Here is a 20,647-nt window from a genome sequence, read left to right on the forward strand (position 1 = left end):
TGAAAGCCAAAAAGGAGGCGTACGTCCAGTGGAAGGGAGGGACTATCACCAAAGAGGATTATACCTCCATCGCTCGAGTCTGTAGGGAGGCTGTTAGGAAGGCCAAGGCGGAGATGCAACTAGGGCTAGCAACAAGGATCAAGAACAACAAAAAGTCCTTTTTTTAATACATAGGGAGTAAGAAGAAGTCACCAGGCAATGTGGGGCCCCTGCAGGATACGCGTGGCAATCTGGTGGTTGCACCAGATGAAAAAGCAGACCTTTTTTAACAAATCCTTTGCCTCCATTTTTCTGAGCAGGGACCGGGACATCTCTCCCACCGGGATTCAGGATGGACTCAGAAGAGACTCTGCCAGGCCTAGGGTCAGGGAGCACTGAGTTAGGGAACTTCTGGAGGGGCTAGACGTGTTCAAATCAGCAGGTCCCGATGCTCTCCACCCCAGGGTGCTGAGGGAATTGGCAGGGGTCATCGTGGGGCCACTAGCACGGCTCTACAAGCACTCGTGGTGCTCTGGCCAGGTGCCAGAAGACTGGAAGAAGGCCAATGTGGTCCCCTTTTCAAAAAAGGGAGGAGGGAGGACCCTGGCAACTATAGGCCCGTTAGTCTTACTTCGGTCCTGGGAAAGCTCTTTGAGAAAATTATCCAGGAGCACATCTGTGAGGGACCAGCAGGAGGGAAGATGCTCAAGGGCAACCAGCACGGGTTCATTAAGGGCAGGTCCTGTCGGACCAACCTGATTGCCTTCTACGATCAGGTCACAAAATCATTGGACGCAGGTGTCACAGTGGATGTAGTCTTTCTGGACTTCAGGAAGGCCTCTGACACCGTCTCTCACCCCATTCTCATTAAAAAGCTAGGTGACAGTGGCATTGATGCCTACACAGTCAGATGGGTCACAAATTGGCTAGGGGGCTGCACCCAGAGAGTTATGGTGCATGGGTCATATTCGACCTGTAGGGATGTGGGCAGCGGAGTCCCCCAGGGCTCAGTCCTCGGGCTCATACTGTTCAATTTCTTTATTAGCGACTTGGATGAGGGGGTGAAAAGCACCCTGTTCAAATTCGCTGATGACACCAAGATTTGGGGCGAGGTGGGCATGCTAGAAGGGAGGGACAGGATACAACAGACCTGGACAGGTTACAGAGGTGGGCAAATGAGAATAGGATGGGATTCAATACTGACAAGTGCAGGGTGCTGCACTTGGGCAGAAAGAACCAGCAGCATACCTATAGGGTGGGGAACTCCCTTCTCAAAAGCACAGTGGCAGAAAGAGATCTTGGAATCATTATCAGTTCTAAAATGAACATGGGCCGACAATGTGAGGACGGTCAGTAAGGCCAACCTCATCTTGTCATGCATCCACAGATGCATCACGAGCAGGTCCATCCAAGGAGGTGATCCTCCCCCTCTATGCGGTACTGGTCAGGCCACAGTTGGAGTACTGTGTCCAGTTCTGGGCGCCGCACTTCAGGAGAGATGTGGCCAGCATTGAGAGGGTCCAGAGGAGGGCCACTCGCATGATCAGGGGGCAGCAAGGCAGACCCTACAAGGAAAGGGTATGGGACCTGAACCTGTTCAGCCTTCACAAGAGAAGGCTGAGAGGGCAGTCTATAAACTTACCGGGAGGACCACAGGGAAATGGGGGAGACCCTGTTCCCCCGAGCACCTCCCAGAGTAACAAGGAATAACGGCCACAAGTTGATTGAGAGTAGGGTCAGACTAGACATCAGGAGGCACTACCTCACAGTCAGGGCAGCCAGGATCTGGAATCAGCTTCCAAGGGAAGTGGTGCTGGCTCCTACCTTAGGGGTCTTTAAAAGGAGGCTTGATAATTACTTCACTGGGGTCATATGAGCTTAAATTTACCAGGAGTCATAGGTGCCCAGTATTCTTTCCTGCCCAGGGCAGGGGGTCAGACTACACCTTTGTTCTGCTCAGGTCCCTTCCAACCCTACATCTATGAACCTATGAACCTAAGTAATATAGGTCAGTACTGTCCCTCAGTGGGAGTGAATTCGTGGCAGAGTCACCATTCAGCCCACAGTGGGTCTTTGTTTGCCAGGAGACCTAAAAATACCAAGGTCTCCGCAGCTAGATCTGAGATACCCCACACTAGCCTCTCCAGGCTTCCCATGGAATGGGTCGTAGAAATAAGATAGCTTGTTACCCCACTCCTCCCCATTGTTGACTGCTAGAACAACAGTCAGCTGAGGGAGAGCCATGGCTAGTCAAAGGTTTAATTAGTTTTTCCAACTTCTTCCTTGCCCAAGGCCTTTATTTTCTTACTAGTGAACTGCCTTCAAGAATGATGGATGAATTTCAAGTAGCAAAAAGCAAACAGATAGATTTTACTTTTTATATTTATTTATTTAATATTTATAAAACTTAAATAAAATAGGCTGACCATTTAAAGATACCAATCCCTTCCTGCACTTGCTCTTGTCCAGTGGGCTGGAGGTACACTTGCCCATGCTGCCACCCAGCACGCCTTTTTTCGGGGCAAGGGCAAGGGCAGGTGAGCTCCATGCCTCGCAACAGCCATCCACGTCCCGGGGCTTCCTTTGCACTGCCCCCCGGGCACCTCCGTCCCTGGTTGGTGCTTGGGACAGGGCTGCTGCTGCTCGTCCACTGCCTTGTGCCTCTGCCCAGCTCCTGCTTTTCCTCAGCTGCCCCTTCCCTTTGCCCTCCCTGCCGTGCCGGGCTCCTGGCTCCCTCCTGGAAGGAGCTCAGTAGAAACAGCCCTGGCCCCTGACTTTTTTCCCCAATTCTGGAAGTTGGGATCATCCTGACATGGTCACTAAACAAATGCTAAAGTATAGCAAAAAAATTTCTCTGAAGACATAAATGTTCTCTCTCTCACAGTTTTCAAACTATTCACATTTAAAGAGCAGATACATTTAAAGACAGATACACAGGAAGACGGACTAAACACACACACACACTTTTTTTATTTTTTTCTTAAAAAGAGGTGCTTTCAGATGGCTGAGTGGGATTCCAGGCAGGATAAATTCAGAAAAGATTTTAATAAAAATAAAGCTAAATATAAAATGGAGGAAAAAACAACAAACCCAAATTCAAGCACATGTATTATTAACCAAAAGCCAGTACTTTTTCTCAAAACTGGGCAAGAATTTGTCCTCAGCACAGGTATTTGCCATGCCGGCCTCTGTACTACAATGGCCATAGCCTGCTGCTTCCATGTGCCTTTAAAGTGTTTGTTTCTTCTCCAGGATAACCTCATCCCCGACACTCATGCACTCTCAGCAGGGCTCCGGGCTGTTGCCGGGAGCCCGCTATTCCCTGGGGACAGGGAAGTGTTTGTGAATGGCCATGGGAAGGGGGAAGGAAGCAGAACTTCTGTGGCCTGGCATTAGGTGGAAGGGTGCTAATCTCAGAGTGCCCCTTAGTGGCCTGGGACAGCCCTGCAAGCACCCAGCCCTCAATTCCTCCTTCCATCTGTGCAATGATATAAGTGCCCTGCTCTCAGCATAAGAGGAAGCTACCCCACACCAACCTTTGTGAGGCCTTGCTTATTTCTCTCCCAAGACTTACATTTTTTCCACCCCAACCTCGGATCCAAATATGCTCCTTTTGGGGGGAATCCCACAGCCCTCCTCCTGGGGCCTGGGCGATCGTTCATCCCTAAGCTGCAGGCTCACAGCCCTCTATGCTGAGGCTGTGATTGAGGAGACACGCCTGTCTGAACTGTGGCACACAAGTTCAGCTGCCCACCTTGTACAGCCCATGCTGATTCAGTCTTAAGCCACTTTATCCCAGCTACTCTCTCCATAGCTTTGTCTTTTTCTCCTGGGGCTGAACGAAGGCAGCAGTGCTTCCTCTGCTGGCCCCTGTGATGAGGGTAGAGGCAGAAGACTGGAATCACTTCCCCTGCACTCATCCTGGTGTGCTGGGAAAGAAAGGAGCTTTGTCCCCCATACACTAAAGACTCCTGGTGCCAGGCCCTTAGAAAGGACGGCCAAGATCTGCCCCAAGTACTGCACATTCCCTGGACCACTCTCTCCTCCCCACAACAGCTTCACTCCCTCCAGGGCTCTGAGAATTTGGAAAGCCATGCAGTTTCATAGAATCATAGAGAAGCAGGCCTGGAAGGGACCTCCAGAGGTCATCTAGGCCAACTCCCTGCCTGAGGCAGGATCATCCCTATCCAAACCAGCCTACACAACTCCAAAATCTACACTCTATACAAGACTACTGTCCACCCCAACACAATACAGATCTAGCACCCTAACCTGCCACAGGTAAAGCAAAGGAACCACGGCAGCCAACAATCTGGTCCTATGAAATGTTGATAATGCTCGAGAGATCCCTGGTAGAGGCCCACACCCTGGGCTACACAGGAAGGCAAACTTACCCCTCCCCCCCAACAGTCTATACCAATCTGACTATGGGGTAACACTTCTTCCTGACTCAAAATATGGTAATTGGTCTGATTCTGCAAGGAACCTCCACGTTTGATCCCAGCAAGAGCATTGGCACCCATGAATGACTCATGCCCCCTGCCCCCAGCAAGGATTGCGGACCACCCGCAGACACCGACAGTGGCGAGCGGCACTTTTTTGTAGGGGGTGCACTGCCACACTCAGGGGATACACATGTAATGTAGCTCAACAGTGCAGCTAATTGTCCTGGCTGCTGGCAGATACTGCCAGGGACTTTAGCCTGTCCTTCACTGGCTACACAGCACTAGAGCCAGTGTCTGGAGCCCCAAAACACCTCCACTCTCTGCTGTTCATATCCTCGAGGGAACCCCAAGCTATAGCTGGTGCTCACAAATGCTTTGAAAGCTTAACCCACGAAAACAACCCAGTGACCCCAAAAAGCCATTATGCCATGGTGCCTATGATGGCAGGAAACCAGACTAAGTTCCCATGAGGCAAAGACAGGCGCTTATGGGAATCCATTTTTCTCCAGCTGTCCCCTTTCACTAAAGGCTGGCATATCGCTGGGGACCAGTAAAATCCCTTTAGGCCACTCTGCTGACAGGGCGCTGCTTTTAAAACACAGTGCAAGGCATTATCAGTCACCCTAGGCTTCAGACAGAGTGCATCATGTTCAACATGGCAACAGCATGCAATAGCAAGGTCTTCTTAAATGAGACAATATCTTACGAAGGGAGCAAGACCCTGCATTACCCATGCTCTCCAAGGGCCTGCAAGAGGGGTAATGGCAGAATCTGAACTTGGCCTTCTCAGGGTTGCAACAGTAGGTGGGAGAGAAACATCTGTGCTTTTCTATTAGGGCTTAAAATAACAGAGTGTGTAGGAGAATTCCTACTCAGCCTGTCCTCCCTCCCTACACTCTGAGCCAATAATTCCCTGCTGAGGATGCTGTCCACCCAGGCACAGAGATGCCTTAAGGCAATGCACATTTCTCTACAATTGGTCAGTTTCTTTTCTGTCCTTGGGTCATCAGTTGTGGTATGTAAGGCCCAACCTGAAATCACTGAACTGACACAGAAGCACATGCACTGATTTCTGCAATAAGGAAACCTACAGGCTTTCTAAACAAAGCACAATAGCTAAAGAAAGGGGAAGGAATTTCTTTCTGCCTCACTTTATTTCAGGGCTCAACCTCCCCCTCCAAAAAGGCATCAGTGAAAAAGTGCTTGAAGAGGCAGACTGCAGCTAGATCAGGACATTGTAGCTGGGGAGGGGAGGGGATGGCAGAAGAGCGAATAGAGAGTTGAAACGCTGCCAGGCACTGCACATCTGCAGCATCAGCACTGCACAGAGACCAGCAGCTCAGGTCTATTTATAAACCAGACATGGCATTGAATGGGCAGCTGTAGTTTGCAGTGAGAGACTAGGATTGCAGGCTGTCAGCTTTCCACCATACACTGTCTGGTCTAATTAAAAAAGATGAGCAAGAACATGCATACACTCATCCCTCTGTCCAGCTAGTCACAGAACCATGGACCCAAACACTCTAAAAACAGAATTTCACTGTGATTTCCGCACAAAAGACTGGCTTCCTAGGCAATCGTGTCCTCATACAAACTTTCTGCTGTCTGCAGTACAGATGCAATCAATGGGCTATGGCTGTTACAACTCGCCAAACACAGCCGTAGGATATTTGTTGGTTTTACTTGTAGCCCAGCTGATGTGAGAGGATAGGACAGGCTATGATAAAGGAAGGCAGAGCCTTTGTATCAGTAATAGTTTATATTAATTGTGCAAATTAAGAGAAGAAAATGCTTATGCGAATCACAACAGACATTCTGAAATAGTCTCCAACACCAGGAAAAAATTGAATAATAAATAAATAAATGAATAAATAAAAAGTTATGACTACACTCTTCCACATAGGAAAGGGAATCAGTTCGACACAAGAAGCTTGGCTTGCTATTCATAGGTTCACAATTTAGTCTTCCTTAACTGTTGATATGGAGATGGGGACCCATATTGCTTCTCCCCAGTCCCCCCATCCTCCTAACACACACACACTTTCCTCTGAAGACTCTTTCTGATAGATTCCAAGAGGCACAGGTAAGGCTAACATGCAATACAGAGCCTGTCCCCTGCTCTCCAAATAACACTTCCTCCTGCTCCCATTTGGAACCCGTTTTAATATTTCCTGTTCAGGACCCAAAGCAGTCTAAGTACCAGCCTACGTTTATACCACCAGTGCAAAGCCAGATGCTGAAGGCAGTATCCAAAACACAGTTCAGGTTACTTGCAGGAGTACTGGCCTACAACTCACTGTAATGAAGGTTTGAACAGTAACCCCTGCTCAGCTCAAGGCATGTGTTTATGTTCCATTAACTACACACACTCTTCCTCCTGATGTAAACTGGCCACTTGAAAGCATAGAGATACGACACAGAATTGATTGCCTAGCTGTACTTTCTGGTAGTCATTTGGATAAACATGCAAAGCTGAGGTTCATTCTAGTGCTACAGGATTAACCATGGATACAAAAAGGGTTCCCATCAGTCTACAGAATCTCAGCCTTCAAATCCCAATGAGATGGCAGCCATAGTCAGACTCCAGAGCAGACATGAGCACTGCCCTCCCCTGCAGGAGGGCTGAGCACCAGTTTACCACTGTAAGCCCCCAAATGACATCACCTCACACTGCTTACCAGTCTTGGTGGAGACCACACTCCTTGAATCCAAATCCAGTTTCTTGACCAGAGTATTTGGATCAATCTTCATCCCAGCAAAGATGTCAGAGGTCAGGAAAGCCCAGTCCTTAGCCAAACAAGTAGAATTAAAAAAAAAAAAAAAGAAAGAAGACCAGACATGTTAGTACTGATATCATTAATAAAGTAAACTGGCAGGCAGAGCCCTACTCTCTACAATAGGGCTACTTCCCAGTAGCTCTTTATCCAGGTCTGGCATGTGGCCCACAGCATGTATGAGGACAAGGCCAAGCAACTAGTCTTCAGCTCATCATTAAACAATTGCTAAACATGCATGGGACTAAGCATAGATACTGATTGCCACCAGCACCATGAGCTGGCCTGGCTATCCAAGCCCCATTAGCCTAGAAACAGGACTCCCATTCAGTCTTCAATTCCAGGTTTCAGAATTGTATCCCCTTAGTGTCAAACCCTGTCCCATCCTGGAGAACAAACACACCCTGCTAGAAGGATTATGGCATACATCTCCTTTCCAAAGCCTAGCCCAGATTTACAAGAGGTATTCAGACACTTAGGGGGACCTACACACATAAATGAGTGGATCAGACATCCAAGTCACTGTTAGTTAAGCAAGCCAGTTATCAAGTTCTCATTGCTCTAGGGAGTTAAGAGCTGAATAGCATTTAAAACAACAAATAAGCAGATTAAGTACCTATCTAGAACTCTGGCACCTATGTAGTTTTGTAAAACCAATCCCTGGACTACACAGTTTTATGCCAACATACTTGCATTGGTTAGGAGGATTATTTATAAATCATTATAGGTACAGCACCCAGAAAGTTTACAATTATATTGGTATAAATATGTCTTTATAGTAGTTTCACAGTAGCTAGGGTCAGGAGGGACCTGAACAGATCATCTAGCCTGACCCCCCTGCCACAGGCAGCAATGAATGCTGGGTTCACAAGATCCCAGACAGGTGATCGTCCAACCTCCTCTTGAATTTGCCCAAGGTAGGGGCGAGGACCACTTCCCTGGGAAGTTGGTTCCAGATCTTGGCCACCTTAACTGTAAAATATTGCCTTCCGATCTCTAACCTAAACCTATTCTCCATCAGCTTATTACCATTGTTCCTTGTCACCCCAGGTGGTGCTGGAGAGAAAAGGCTCTACCTATTTGCTGTTGATCCCCCGTGATAAGTTTGTAGGCAGCCACCAGGTCCCCCCTCAGCCTCCTCTTGCCGAGGCTGAACAGGTTCAGGTCCCTCAGTCTCTCCTCATAGGACCTGTCCTGCTGCCCGCTCACCAAGAGGGTGGCTCTCCTCTGAACCCACTCCAGGCAGGCCACATCCCTTTTAAAGTGCGGTGCCCAGTACTGGACGCAGTACTCCAACTGAGGCCTGACCAAAGTCGCATAGAGGGGGAGTATCACCTCTCTGGACCAGCTTGAGATGCACCTTTGGATGCATGACAAGGTATGGCTGGCCTTGCTGGCTGCGGTCTGGCATTGGCGGCTCATGTTCATCTTGGAGTCAATAATGACTCCAAGATCCGTTTCTGCCTCTGTGCTTTCAAGAAGGGAACTCCCTGGCCTGTATGTATGCTGTGGATTCCTTCTCCCAAGGTGCAGCACCCTGCATTTGTCTACGTTGAACCCCATCCTATTCTCATCTGCCCACTTTTGTAGTCTGCCTAAATCTAGTTGCAGCCTCTCTCTCCCTTCAAGTGTGTCCACCTCACCCCACATCTTAGTGTCATCAGCAAGCTTGGATAGCGTGCTATCCACCCCCTCGTTCAAGTCACTGATGAAGATGTTAAACGGTGCGGGCCCAAGGACCGAGCCCTGGGGTACCCCACTGCCTACATCTCATCGGGTTGAGTACAACCCATCCACCACTACTCTCTGGGTGCGCCCCATCAGCCAATTTTTTTACCCATCCAACTGTGTAGGCATCAATGCCGCAGTCACTTAATTTATTGATGAGGATGGGGTGAGAGACAGTGTCAAAGGCCTTCTTAAAGTCTAGAAAGACTATGTCCACAGCGACACCATCATCCAAGGATTTAGTTACTTGGTCATAAAAGTCAATCAGGTTGGTCAGGCAGGACCTGCCTTTGATGAACCCATGCTGATTGCTCCCAAGCATGATCTCTCCTGCAGGCCCCCCACAGATGTGCTCCTTGATGATTCTCTCCAAGATCTTCCCGAGCACTGAGATACCTTATGAGAACAGCTATGCCCATATAGTCACCTTTATACCAAGAGGTTGTGTCCATAGAGAAGACAGGGAAGTGGTCCAGCTTCCACTGCACCCATATAGATCTAGCAACCCAATTCATATGTTTAGACAAGGCCTAGATTTCTCTAAAATATAAAAGGAATGGTTTGCCCTCATGTGGACAGCTGTGTGCAGTACTGCCCCCACCCCACCTCAAAAAGTATATACAGTACTTCCCGAACAAATCTCAGCTCCTCTATAATCTAGTGATCCAAGAAGAAAACACTGTATTCATCCAGCATTAACAAGTGACAGTCCACACAGTAGGCCATCACTTTAGCAAGCAAAGGAAGTACAAATATAGTTTTGCAATTTGACTTGCTCATATTTAAAACTGCAATTGGTATTTAAAACCTCCTGGCCAATCAGCAGCAAGTGGCGGGGCTGCCAAGGCCACTCAGCCAATCAACAGTGAGCAGCATAGGGTAAAAAGAGCAAGGTTAAAAAGGAGCCACTTGCACAATGCACTTCCACCACAACTGCAGTAGGTACCTACCCATTATAAGCATATCTACAGCTGCAGCTTCATACAAAAAGTGTGGTACATGGCAACATCTGCAGAGATGCTACATTGTTATACTGTGCTCAAGGTATTTCTGCCTCAGACACACAGCACAGCAAACTCTGACTTAACCACTCTGCATTCTGGCCAAATGTTGCATAGTGCCCTGCTCCCCCATAAGCATTCGGGGATTTTTCCAAGCTGCACGTTGAGTTTCCTACTCCTAGATGGGAATGGAATTCTGGAACTTAGGGCTAAACAGAGCAGTTCCCAGGGTCTCTCATGTCCAAGTCACTATCCATCAGGTTTTGTTCCAGGGAATTTGTTTTTTGTTCATTTGTGTTGGTGAGCCAACACCTTTTTCAAAGCACTGTCAGCAGCATGGAGGAAACATTGGCAAGTGCTTCAATCCTCACCGTGACAAATAGCTAGAGCCATGCAATGACTTCAGACTCATGGCAGTAGTTGCACCAGCAGAGGCAGCCGACACCAAGCAGGTACTGTTTGATCTTTTCCTAAAACAATTTCACTCTATTTGCTACTGCTTTTAGGCTCAGTCAACAAGCACTGGCTGATGGGACAAGAGCACATTACCAGCTGAGGTGACAAAACCTCGTGATGTCAAGTCACTTGCAACTCATTGTGAGCTGTAGTAGCTCACACCTTATGCAAGCGCTCCTCTTGGCACAGAGCAGCATCTAGCCACTGCTATCTGCATGTTTGCTTCTCCCCCACAGTTGCTACTAGTCAGTATTTAATCAATTTGGCATTCATAGATCAACTACTGGGACCATTTTAATGGAGCTGTGCACTGCTAGGAGGCAGGTGCAGTCAGATTGGTTCATAAGATCCTGCAATGAGCAGAATGTTATTCAGGGATGCTCATGACACAGACTCCCAACTTGTGCTGGGGCCATCAATGGAAGCCACATGCCTATTGCATGCACTGGGCTTCAAACTGCATGAACAGAAATGGCAGATAAGGTTCTTTATTTAGGTAAGTCTGATATCTTTTATTAGACTGTCATGACCCAAAAGGCATGATTGTGTGTGTGTGCTTCGGCACCAGAATTATCCCCGCCAAGTTGCAGAGCATTGCACAGGAGAGTTTCCTGTAGCAAGAGGAAACCCCGGTGCAGGGACGAGTTTCCCGCCTTTTCTGCAGCTTCTTTTGCAGAGTGCATTGCTCGAGTTGCAAGAGGAATGCACAGTGCAAGAGAGTTCCCGCTACTGGTATGCAAATTTGTTCCCCGTGATTGGCTAGTGCTAAATTATTCACACGTGGCAGCTAACGATTGGCCTGTTAGCCGTATAAGAGGCTTGAGCAGTTTCCGCCCAAGCCGAAGAGGACTCCACATCCATCTCGTGGGGACTCTGGGTACACGGCAGGGTAACAGAAACCCTGTGTGAGATCCAGAGGAGCGTGGCGGCCTGATCCACCGCCCACCTCTTCCCGTCTTCGAACGCAACTTTTATAAGACGTACTTACGATTTCTATTTTGGTGGCTCGTTCACCCAGAGCATCCGGAGCTCTGCACCGTGGAGCCCAGCAACCTCCACAAGACCGTCTGTGTTGTTTGTCTGTAACTGCAACTTAATCAAGCTTTCCAGCCTACACCACTGCCATCTCGGTGTAAGTAAACAATCTTTTAAACTACCGCTACGCGTCCGCGCCTAATTCCAGCTCGAAGGCCTTCCCTCTCCGCCCCAGTGTGCCCGGGCTGCTGGCCACAGCCCGCGTGCAGCGCGAAAAGGACTCAGGTCACTCCCAGCCTGCACATAGACCAACTCAAATAGTTGGAAAAATTCTTCTTTGCAAGCTTTTGGGTACAAATATCCTCCGTCAGGCTGAGGAAGCAGCTGCAGTTGGTGTGTGCTCTTCCTGGATGGAATGAATTGTAAAGAAGCCAGCGGCTGGGCTGGTATGCATGCAAGACAGGCAGTCAGTGAAAATGTAAATTGAGGAGTTAGTGGGTAAGAGAGAGGCTGGGGGCGGCAGAGGGGGGGTGGTAAGGGGAATGAAAGTAGCTGGTAAATAGTGGAAAGGTATCTGCGGAGTCAGATGTTAGGGAGGTTGTGTGTCATAAATCCAATGTATATATTTTAGTCCATTATTTTTTGTATCCAGTAGGTCGATGAAATGAAGTTCATAGGCTCGTCTGTGAAAGGTGTTTTGTAAATTCACAGCTAAACAGAAATGGGTATTTCTCCCTGGTACTGCAAGGCTTACTCAGTCACCACTGGAGGGCCTCCACTATTCATATGGAAGAGTTTGGAAAGATCTATTTTTCCATACTAGAATCAGCCTGGTTCATAAAACATTTGCTCCCATGATTCCCACAGATCCTGCCAGCACTGTGACTTCTCCAGTTATTCTGGGACACTCAGCTTACCCTCTCCTTTCCTGGTGTACCAAACACTGATGACAGAAGGGACTGTTTGATGATACCCTGAGCAGCCGCAGAATGATGCTAGAGCATGCTCTCTGGAGACTGAACAAATAAAAATGGAGGAACCAAGTACCTTGAGAGTAAGGGAGGGCGCCTGACAGGCAGATGGGAAGAGGAGCTGGCAGATTTGCTCACCATTCTGAACAGCTAGAGAGGAAGAGTCTACAAAACATTGCAGCAGCTCATGAACAATCAGGGATGCACACACTCCTACCCCCAGGCTAAGGGCCACTTGTGAAAGACTTGTAGGCTTGTGACCTTGTGTAAGCCTTACACAAGCCTACATGCAATGGAACAACAATGAAGCATGCGGCATGACTGCTGAATAATCACTCAGTAATGTGACAGGTGTGTAAAACAGCAGGGAGTAATAACTGCAAGAACCACACGTTTTCATTAAAAATGATATATATGTATATACATTTCCTAACTCTCAGGATTGTGAGGGGGAGGAGGGAAGGGGAAGTTTAAAAAACATGAACCCAAAAGGTTAAAAAAAAAAAATTAAAAAAAAAAAAAAAAAAATCAGGCAGCTAATAAAAAGAACACAAAATAACATTGTTTTTAAACTACCATGTTTTCTTCAATCACATATAGGATTTTGAGCTACTGTATTTACTCAAATATAACATGAGGTTTGTTTTCCTCCCCCCAGTCAGCTTGGGTGGGAGGGCTCATCTGGTATTCACATATGAAACAGAGGGGGGCTGGCAGCTGCTGAGGCTCTGACTCTGCCCATGACCCGGAGCCCAGGATGGGGCCAGAGTCAGACCCACAGCACCCACATCCGCCCACGTTCTGCCCACTCCCCCCACCCACTCCCTTAATGTAAGGCATAGCTGGGCTCCAGCTGGAGTCTCTCCCCAGCATGGAAACTCCTCCACCTGATGGGTCCAGCAGCAGCAGCCGCAACACTGCTGCAGGACCAGGCAAGGGCTGAGTTTCCAGGTGCTCTGCTCTGGAGAAGCATCAGATAGCAAGGGTGGCAGGAAGGCTGCAGGGGAAAGAAGTAGGTGGGGCTGAGGGCAACGGGGCCACCTAATTCCCACCCCCTCACCAACCACAGGTTACTCTGCTGTAGCAGTGGAGGAGGGGGGATTTCAAGACAACCCTCCAATACTTAGATCCTATACCTAGAAAGTTATAATAGACTTATAGAATTTTCCACATATTGTATCTAATTATTGGGGGGGGGAAGGTTATCCTATATTAGAGTTAGTATAGTATTACATGGAAGAGCCAACATTGCAGGTGGTATCTCCACCCTTTTTCTTTTTTTACTGTCTTAATTCTTCCTATACAATTCTTCCAGCACTGTTCGGTCCCTATTCTGTACAGTGGGGACAAGGAGAAAGAAAAGGGAGCTGTACTGCATGATTTCACCTATAACAAAAACATCAGTTTAACTGCAGGGTCAGGTCAGTTCAGGGCCTCAGTTAAAAGGGATGCACAGACACACAAACAGACATGGACACGGACAAACACACTAAAATTCTGCATTTGGCTATTTTTTAAAGTCTCCATATGGCAAATATTTAAAGTCTGGGGTATGAAGGGGGGCAGTAAGAAGATTACCAGATGTGTCCTGGAGGGGCCCATGACATTAATTATGCTCTGCACAATAAAATTACATTTGTTAAGTGAAGAAAAAAAAACAACCCCCCCAAAAAACCCCCAAACAGTCCTGTGACTCATTCAGGCAAGAAAGTATGGGAAAGAGATCGCTGGAGGGTGAAAGATGACAGCAGGACACCTCTCCCTTCCTCCCAACATACATGTTAAACTCACACAGTCTAGATCACATGGAAGTGGTTGGCTAATGCAGAAGGTGGATTTTTACTGAGCCTGTACTACTCAGCTATGCCAGGATAAAATCATAAAAACATGAGAGCTAATGCAGTAAGAGGAGAGCACATCACTCCAAGTGCACAGCATTATACACATTGATGACCAGGAAGGAAGGAGTGCTCCACAGTCGATCCTTGCATTTTAGAGGCCAGAATAACATATCTAACAATAAACAAGAAAAAACCCCAACACTGTGCTGCTGCTTTGGGAACTGTATCACAACTTCCACATACTGAATGAAAACTAGAACACTGCCATCACGTGGATGAATTTGAAGAAACGGTCCATTTTCTGTAGACTAGAGAGCAGGGGGTCAGCACCATTTAAGTACAACAGGCTGCTGCTTGTGAGCCAGCTGTGACCATGGGCTGCTGATCCTCTCCACAGTGCCCCAGCTCTCTGCTCTGTGCCAAGGGCTGCACTCTCACTCTTGCACATGCCCCACCCCACTGCAGCCTCCGCTAACCCTTACCACCAAGTGCAGCCAATTTCCATTGCCAATGGGGTAACAAGAAGCTGCAGTAGTGGAGCAATAGAGCAGCCCTCAGCCCAGAGCACACAAGCATAGCCACTGGCTGGATGCTGCAGAGGGAATCAGCGGCAGAAGAATGCCCAGAGCAGGGTGAGGAAGGTACCTCTGCTGCTGCAAATTGCTGCTCCTCCCCCTGCCATTAGCTGCATCCAGGCCTCAGACCACAGGCTGTCCATCTGCAGACTCGATCTGGCCAGTAGCCCAATCCTGGGTGCAAGTCAGGTGCTGCAGGGCCAGATCCAGCCATAGACACTGGAAGCAGGGGGGGGGGGCATGACTCCAGTCCAGCTGCATGTGGGGAGAGACATGGTCCAGCCTTGATCTGGCTGCACAGGGCTTGGGAAATTTGGTACTGGGGGAGAGGTAGTGCTGTTAATTGCCACTGCTCCCTCACCACAAAATAATTTCCAACCTGTGGGGAGTCCTGTGGGCCAGATGCCAAGGTTCTATGGGCCAGATCTGGCCCACAGGCCAGGCATTGAGCATAAACCAATACCCCTAAAACTCTTTTCCTCAAATAATCATGCATTCTGCCTTAGCAAGAATACCAGCTGTGATTACCTCTACTAGGAGGACAAAGTCAAGAGCATTGGATTTTGCCTATTATTCATGTGCACACACATGCTGGGAAGACAAGTCTCTTTGGCTGGGCTCCAATGTCTCTTACAGGAGTGCATTGAAGAATGCTAATGAGCAGAAAGTGATTCACGACACCTTTGGTGGTGCAGGATACCTGCAGCCTCCTCTGTGCAATCTACCAAAGCCCAGATTACACCTGCAATATATTTCAGAAGCTGGCATAACTTCTTCTACATCTTCACCTGCTAAGGTTTACATACCACTTCAGCTAGAAAGTCTCTTCCAAACCTCAAGCCTACAGATTCTGATCACTTCCAGGCATAATCAGCAAGATGGAAATTATATCTCTATATATCTTTCCCTCTTGCTGATTGTGCAATGCATATATTTTACGCACATAATGTAATATTTAAAACAAACAGACCTGCTTGCCCAGATGTTTCTGCTACTCAGAAATAATTTATCCTGAGGGTCTGAAGAATATATCCAGACTTATCTGCTCTTTTTTTTAATTTTAACTTTATTTATTGAGGTAAATTTCTAGCGTGCCTCACACTGATTTCCTGCAACTGGCTCAGAATTCTTCCATGTTACCTGTATAATGAACTATACCTTTATGCAGCTCTAGCATGAGCCACCAGTAACTGTTTATGGCATGCAGAGGTTCACAGTATACAGTGCTGCTCATTTATATGTCAGGCTTTGAAAAAAGCAGACCTTTCTGATTCTGACTACCTGGCTCTGAGCAATTCCAGTACAACCTATGGGATTATTCAGCCTGGAGAAGAGAAGATGCAGGGGGGGGGGGGGGGGGGGTAGGAAGATATTCGGCGGGGGGGGGGGGGGGGGCATTGATAAGTCTTTAAATACCTGAAAGTTGATTAACTAGAGGATAAAGAGAACCTTTTCTCTGCTCCTAGTCCTGTCCCCTACAGCCACAATGGCCTCAAACTGCAGCAGAGGAAATTTAGGTAGGAGATTAGGAAGAACCTTCCGACTATAAGAGTGGTCAAGTAGAGTACAGAGGACAGACCAGGGTTTGGGCAATTATTTGGGCCCAGAGACCACATACACAATTCTGGGGAGCTGCTGCAGGCTAGTCAGCACCCCCATCAACCCACAACATCCCAGAGCCCATGTACCCTGCGGCTCCTCCCCATCACTGCCAACAGTGCACAGCCCCAGCCCCAACCCGCCCTATACTTGCTCCAGACCACACACCCATGCTGAGCAGCAGTGGTAGCCAGGCAAAAGCTGGTGCTCCGTGCAGGGAAAAAAGTGGCCCCTTCCCCTAACTGCTGCTGTGCCCTTCTTGCTGCAGCTGCCTAGAGCCCATTGCCTGGAGCCTGCAGCAACTCTCCAATGACATTACTGCCACCTCCAGGCCACCCAGCAGGGCAGCAGTGGCACTGCAGGGGAGCCACAGGGCAGCCCAGGCACAGGCTCCAGGAGGCTGCAGCAAGAAAGGTCTGGCAGCAGTGAAGAGGAGGGGCTGCTTTTGCCTTGTGCCAAACATCAGCTTCTGTCCAGCCGCCACTGCTGCTCAGAGTGGGTGGGCGAGTCCAAAGCAGGAGCTGGGCAGACCGAGGTCGGAGCTGCGCACATGGGTTCCAGCTGGTCCAGACTGGTCCACTCTGCTGGGCGAAGTCTGGAGTGGGTGCAGGGCTGTGCATGTGGGTCCCTGACAGTACCATGGGGCTAGGGCCAGAGGCAGCAGCAGCTGGAAGGAGTCACTGCCACCTGGGCTGCCTAGAAAGGCAGTCCAGCTACAGAGCCGCCCCAGCCCTACTTCATGCCCAGGGGGCGGCAGGATGTGCCACAGGCTGGACGGTACCTGGGCCAGGTAGGATCAAGGGACCGCGCTGCAGGCCAGACACAGTCCCTCTGTGGGTGGATCTGCCCTGGGGGCTGTATTTTGCCCACCCAGGGATAGACAGAGGTATAATTGCATCAGTAACAAAGGATACTAATAGACATGTGATACAAGAGTAGCAAAGCTATTACAACATATTCCATTCAGGGACAACTTATTATGATTTAGCTACTTTGTATTACCACAGGATTATACAAATAGCAGCCTACGCTTCCAACCAACAGCTCTCCATTCCCTTTAAAGTTGTTAAAAGGTATGTTTGTCCATCCCCATAACAGACCAAAAGGATGATAAAAGACACTATTAGCTCAAAGGAATTATTGATAGGGGCAATGGACAACACTGTAGCAGAAGAAAGGACTGCCAGCCTGAAAGCTAATAGACATCCCATTTACTTTAAGCTGGATGCAGGTGCAGAACTCATTGTGGAACCAGAAACAGTGATATTAGCACAAAAAGAAAAGCCGCAGGCAGTTAAAAGTTAATGGGTAAACTCCAGGCTTCACCAGCGACATTATTTCCACTAAAGGAACAAATATAATAAACGTCTGGCTAAATTAACTGGAAAAAAGCAATTTGTAACAGTACCAAAAGAAAAAAAAATGTTGAAGCTAGTTTTAGGCTAAAAACATGTCAAGCCCTTGACCTCATCAATTGGATGTGCTTTCTGGAGGAATAGGGGACCCAAACTACTGAGAAAGGTGTTTAGGAAAGTCTTCCAGGGCCAGGGATGCTTTCAGTAGAGCACAGAATACAGCCAAAAAGGTCAATTAAGCCATGATGCATACTACTAGGAAAGTTAGAAAAACACCTTTAAACAAAGGTGGAGGCTACAAGAGGAACTGGAACAGGATAGGTCCACTGGTAAAGGAATCGCAGAGAACAGAAGAACAACAGAGAGTGTACACTTACTGACTATTGTGGGAAAGAGTGAATACTTATTTATAGAGCACACATTCATTATACTTTGCTTATATGCAGAGTTTGACAAAGGTGAAAAGGGAACATTTTCTACATTTTCTGGGGGGAAAGTTTTGGAGAGATGATTGATGTCAAATATTTTTCAGTGATTGATGCACCACTAGCAGTTCTGGCCATTAAACGCCCCCAAGATTGTTTCTCTCTCAGTGGTTTTCTCAAAAGTGTAAAAATCTTGAGTGATGGGCTTACAATCCAGGAAGGTGACTGCAGCAGCCAATTGTGATATACAATATACTCTGTTTAAAAGTCTAGCACTGGGACTGAAAAAAATGCCATGGGCTTGCCCCAAAAAGATGCAAACAATGCTTACTAAATGCACAGAACCATCAGCACTCTAGCACTATCTTGCCCTGAAAACAGTCAAGCTCCAAAAGTTTGGAATAATCTGTTTCAGAACTGACTACTGGAAGCCTTGGAAATGAGGGGAGCTAACCAGTTTCAGGGATGCTGGTACCATGGCAAAGAGGAGGGCGCCTGTACTCAACAAGATGTGTTTAGTACTCTGCCACTGACGATACAGTATCAGCCCTGAATCCAAGTAGCTTCCCTCATGGTCAGGGTTGCTAATGGCAGGCCTTTGGCAGCTGTCAGAAACAGTGAAGGAGATTCAAAATACAGGAACTAAAATGAAGTTACACAGTAGAAAGCAGAGCTGAAAGTTGTTATGCACTTGAGTAATACAGGGACATGTGGAATCTGTTGTTGCCTTTTGCTTGCATTACAAATTGGTACTGCTAGTGCATGATACAGCTAAGTGAATGTGTACATCACATATAAAGCAAACTGCAACCAGCTCCAAAAACCAAGAAAATATTTCTTTATCATTTTCCCCCACTTCTAGTGCCTTGCACTCCAAAACAGGAAGAAAGGCCCCACTTCACAAAAAAAAACAAAAACAAAAAGAAACAAGAAACAACAACTCTGCTAAGGACAGTCATTGCCCAAGAAAGCTCACCTGGACTAGGAGACCTCTGAAGGTCCCTTCCAGCCCTACATTTCTATGACTCTATGAAAAGAGCAAGATGCAAAATATTGAGCCCAAAGTGGAAACTAGAGAGATGAACACACAATATTAAGACGACTGGGTGAAGGCCTTGGCAGCCCATAAAGATAAGAGAGGGCAGGCCTTCAGCGTTTCAGAGAGGAAGATGGAGCCAATGTACCTACTGTGTGGTAACAGAGGAGGGCAACTTCTTAGGGCCTTGTTACATATTGCATTTTGAGCTGCCTAAATGTTGATTAGTGCTAGTGCTGGCTCTAGAAGCTGCTTAAAATTTATGTGAAACAAGATCCTTAGATGCATCCAGAGCTTTAGTCTCCAAATAAATAACTGCTGACCAAGTGACAGCAGCTTCTCATTGCTAATGCTCAAATGGACTCCTCTGTCTTAAAATAAGTCAGATCTTTAAGGCTGAAAGTCCTGGAGACCACACCAGTGACTTGCCAGAAACAGGTAGGGCTTAGAACAGTAGTGAGCTCAGAGGGATCCTGGGTCTGTGATCGTGAGCCCCTCTTGCAGCTCTAACCAGGTGGGGTCCCTGGGACGGGAAGGGCCCCTTGTCTGCGTTGAAAGCACTTGGCACTGCTGCTGCAGGAGCAGCCGGCTGGGTCAGGAGGCCGCACCCTCTTTCAGTGCCTGAGAACTAGAGCAAAGTCACTGCTTGCACAGGGACCCAAGCCAGAGGCTCCTGGCCAGAAGGTCTTGCCCCTCCACTCAAGGTCAGATTAATCACCATATTTGAGGTCAGGAAGGAATTTTACCCATACTCAGATTGGTACAGGCTGCAGCAGTCTCTGCCTTCCTCTGTTGTGGGGGCATGGCCCTCTACCCAGCATCTCCTGAGCAACTACTGACAAGCTGTTATGGGAGCAGGACACTGGCTGCCCCGATTCCTCTCAGGAAGGTTAAGGCATTAAGTCTTGTGTTGTCAGGGTTCGTGGTAGCTTTACAGGGTTGAGACTCTAGATTTGTACGTAGGGTTGCCAACTCTGTTTGAATCTGTTCTGGAAGGTTTCTGGTATACCAACTGTCATATTGAATGAAATAGTTTGAATGTTTGTAAAGATTGCCCATTAGCCAGTTTCAGGAAGAAGATAGGATTTATCTCCTTATCTAGCTCATTGTTTTGGAGCTACGTGCGAAATGTCCTGACTTCACTTAAAGTCTTAATTTAAATTGTATCTATAGAAGTTTTTTACAAAGAAAACAAATGTCCTAAATTCTGAGACATCAAAGCCTAAGGCCTTTTAACCAGACTGGTAAAAAAGAAAAAAAGGTATTTACAGTGATATGGAAGAAGTCTCCCTAAAAGTAATTTAAAATACTCAACAAAGGTAATTTCTGTTGAGTAAGATCCGAGGCCAAATTTGGGAGTTATGATAAATTGAGTAGGAGGAGCCCAATGACGGCAGCTCACTCAATAAAAACCTGTAACTTACTGTCCCAATGTGGAGTTGACTTCACTTGCAGAACAACGAAGGAAGAATCGCAAGTATAAGTTC

The 20,647-nt window shown here is 47.6% G+C and overlaps 1 protein-coding gene across 1 annotated transcript in view; it reads right to left on the reverse strand.

The window, feature by feature from the left end:
• The window catches only part of FAM207A (family with sequence similarity 207 member A), a 112,796-nt gene that overhangs the window by 90,047 nt on the left and 2,102 nt on the right, over positions 1–20,647 (reverse strand). Inside the window, exon 2 of the mRNA XM_006022058.3 lies at positions 7,103–7,211. Coding sequence (XP_006022120.2) covers positions 7,103–7,211 — 109 coding nt within the window. The remainder of the gene's footprint in view (positions 1–7,102; positions 7,212–20,647) is intronic.

The sequence above is a fragment of the Alligator sinensis genome, unplaced genomic scaffold (assembly GCF_000455745.1).
Source record: "Alligator sinensis unplaced genomic scaffold, ASM45574v1 scaffold566_1, whole genome shotgun sequence".
NCBI classification, from domain to species: domain Eukaryota; kingdom Metazoa; phylum Chordata; order Crocodylia; family Alligatoridae; genus Alligator; species Alligator sinensis.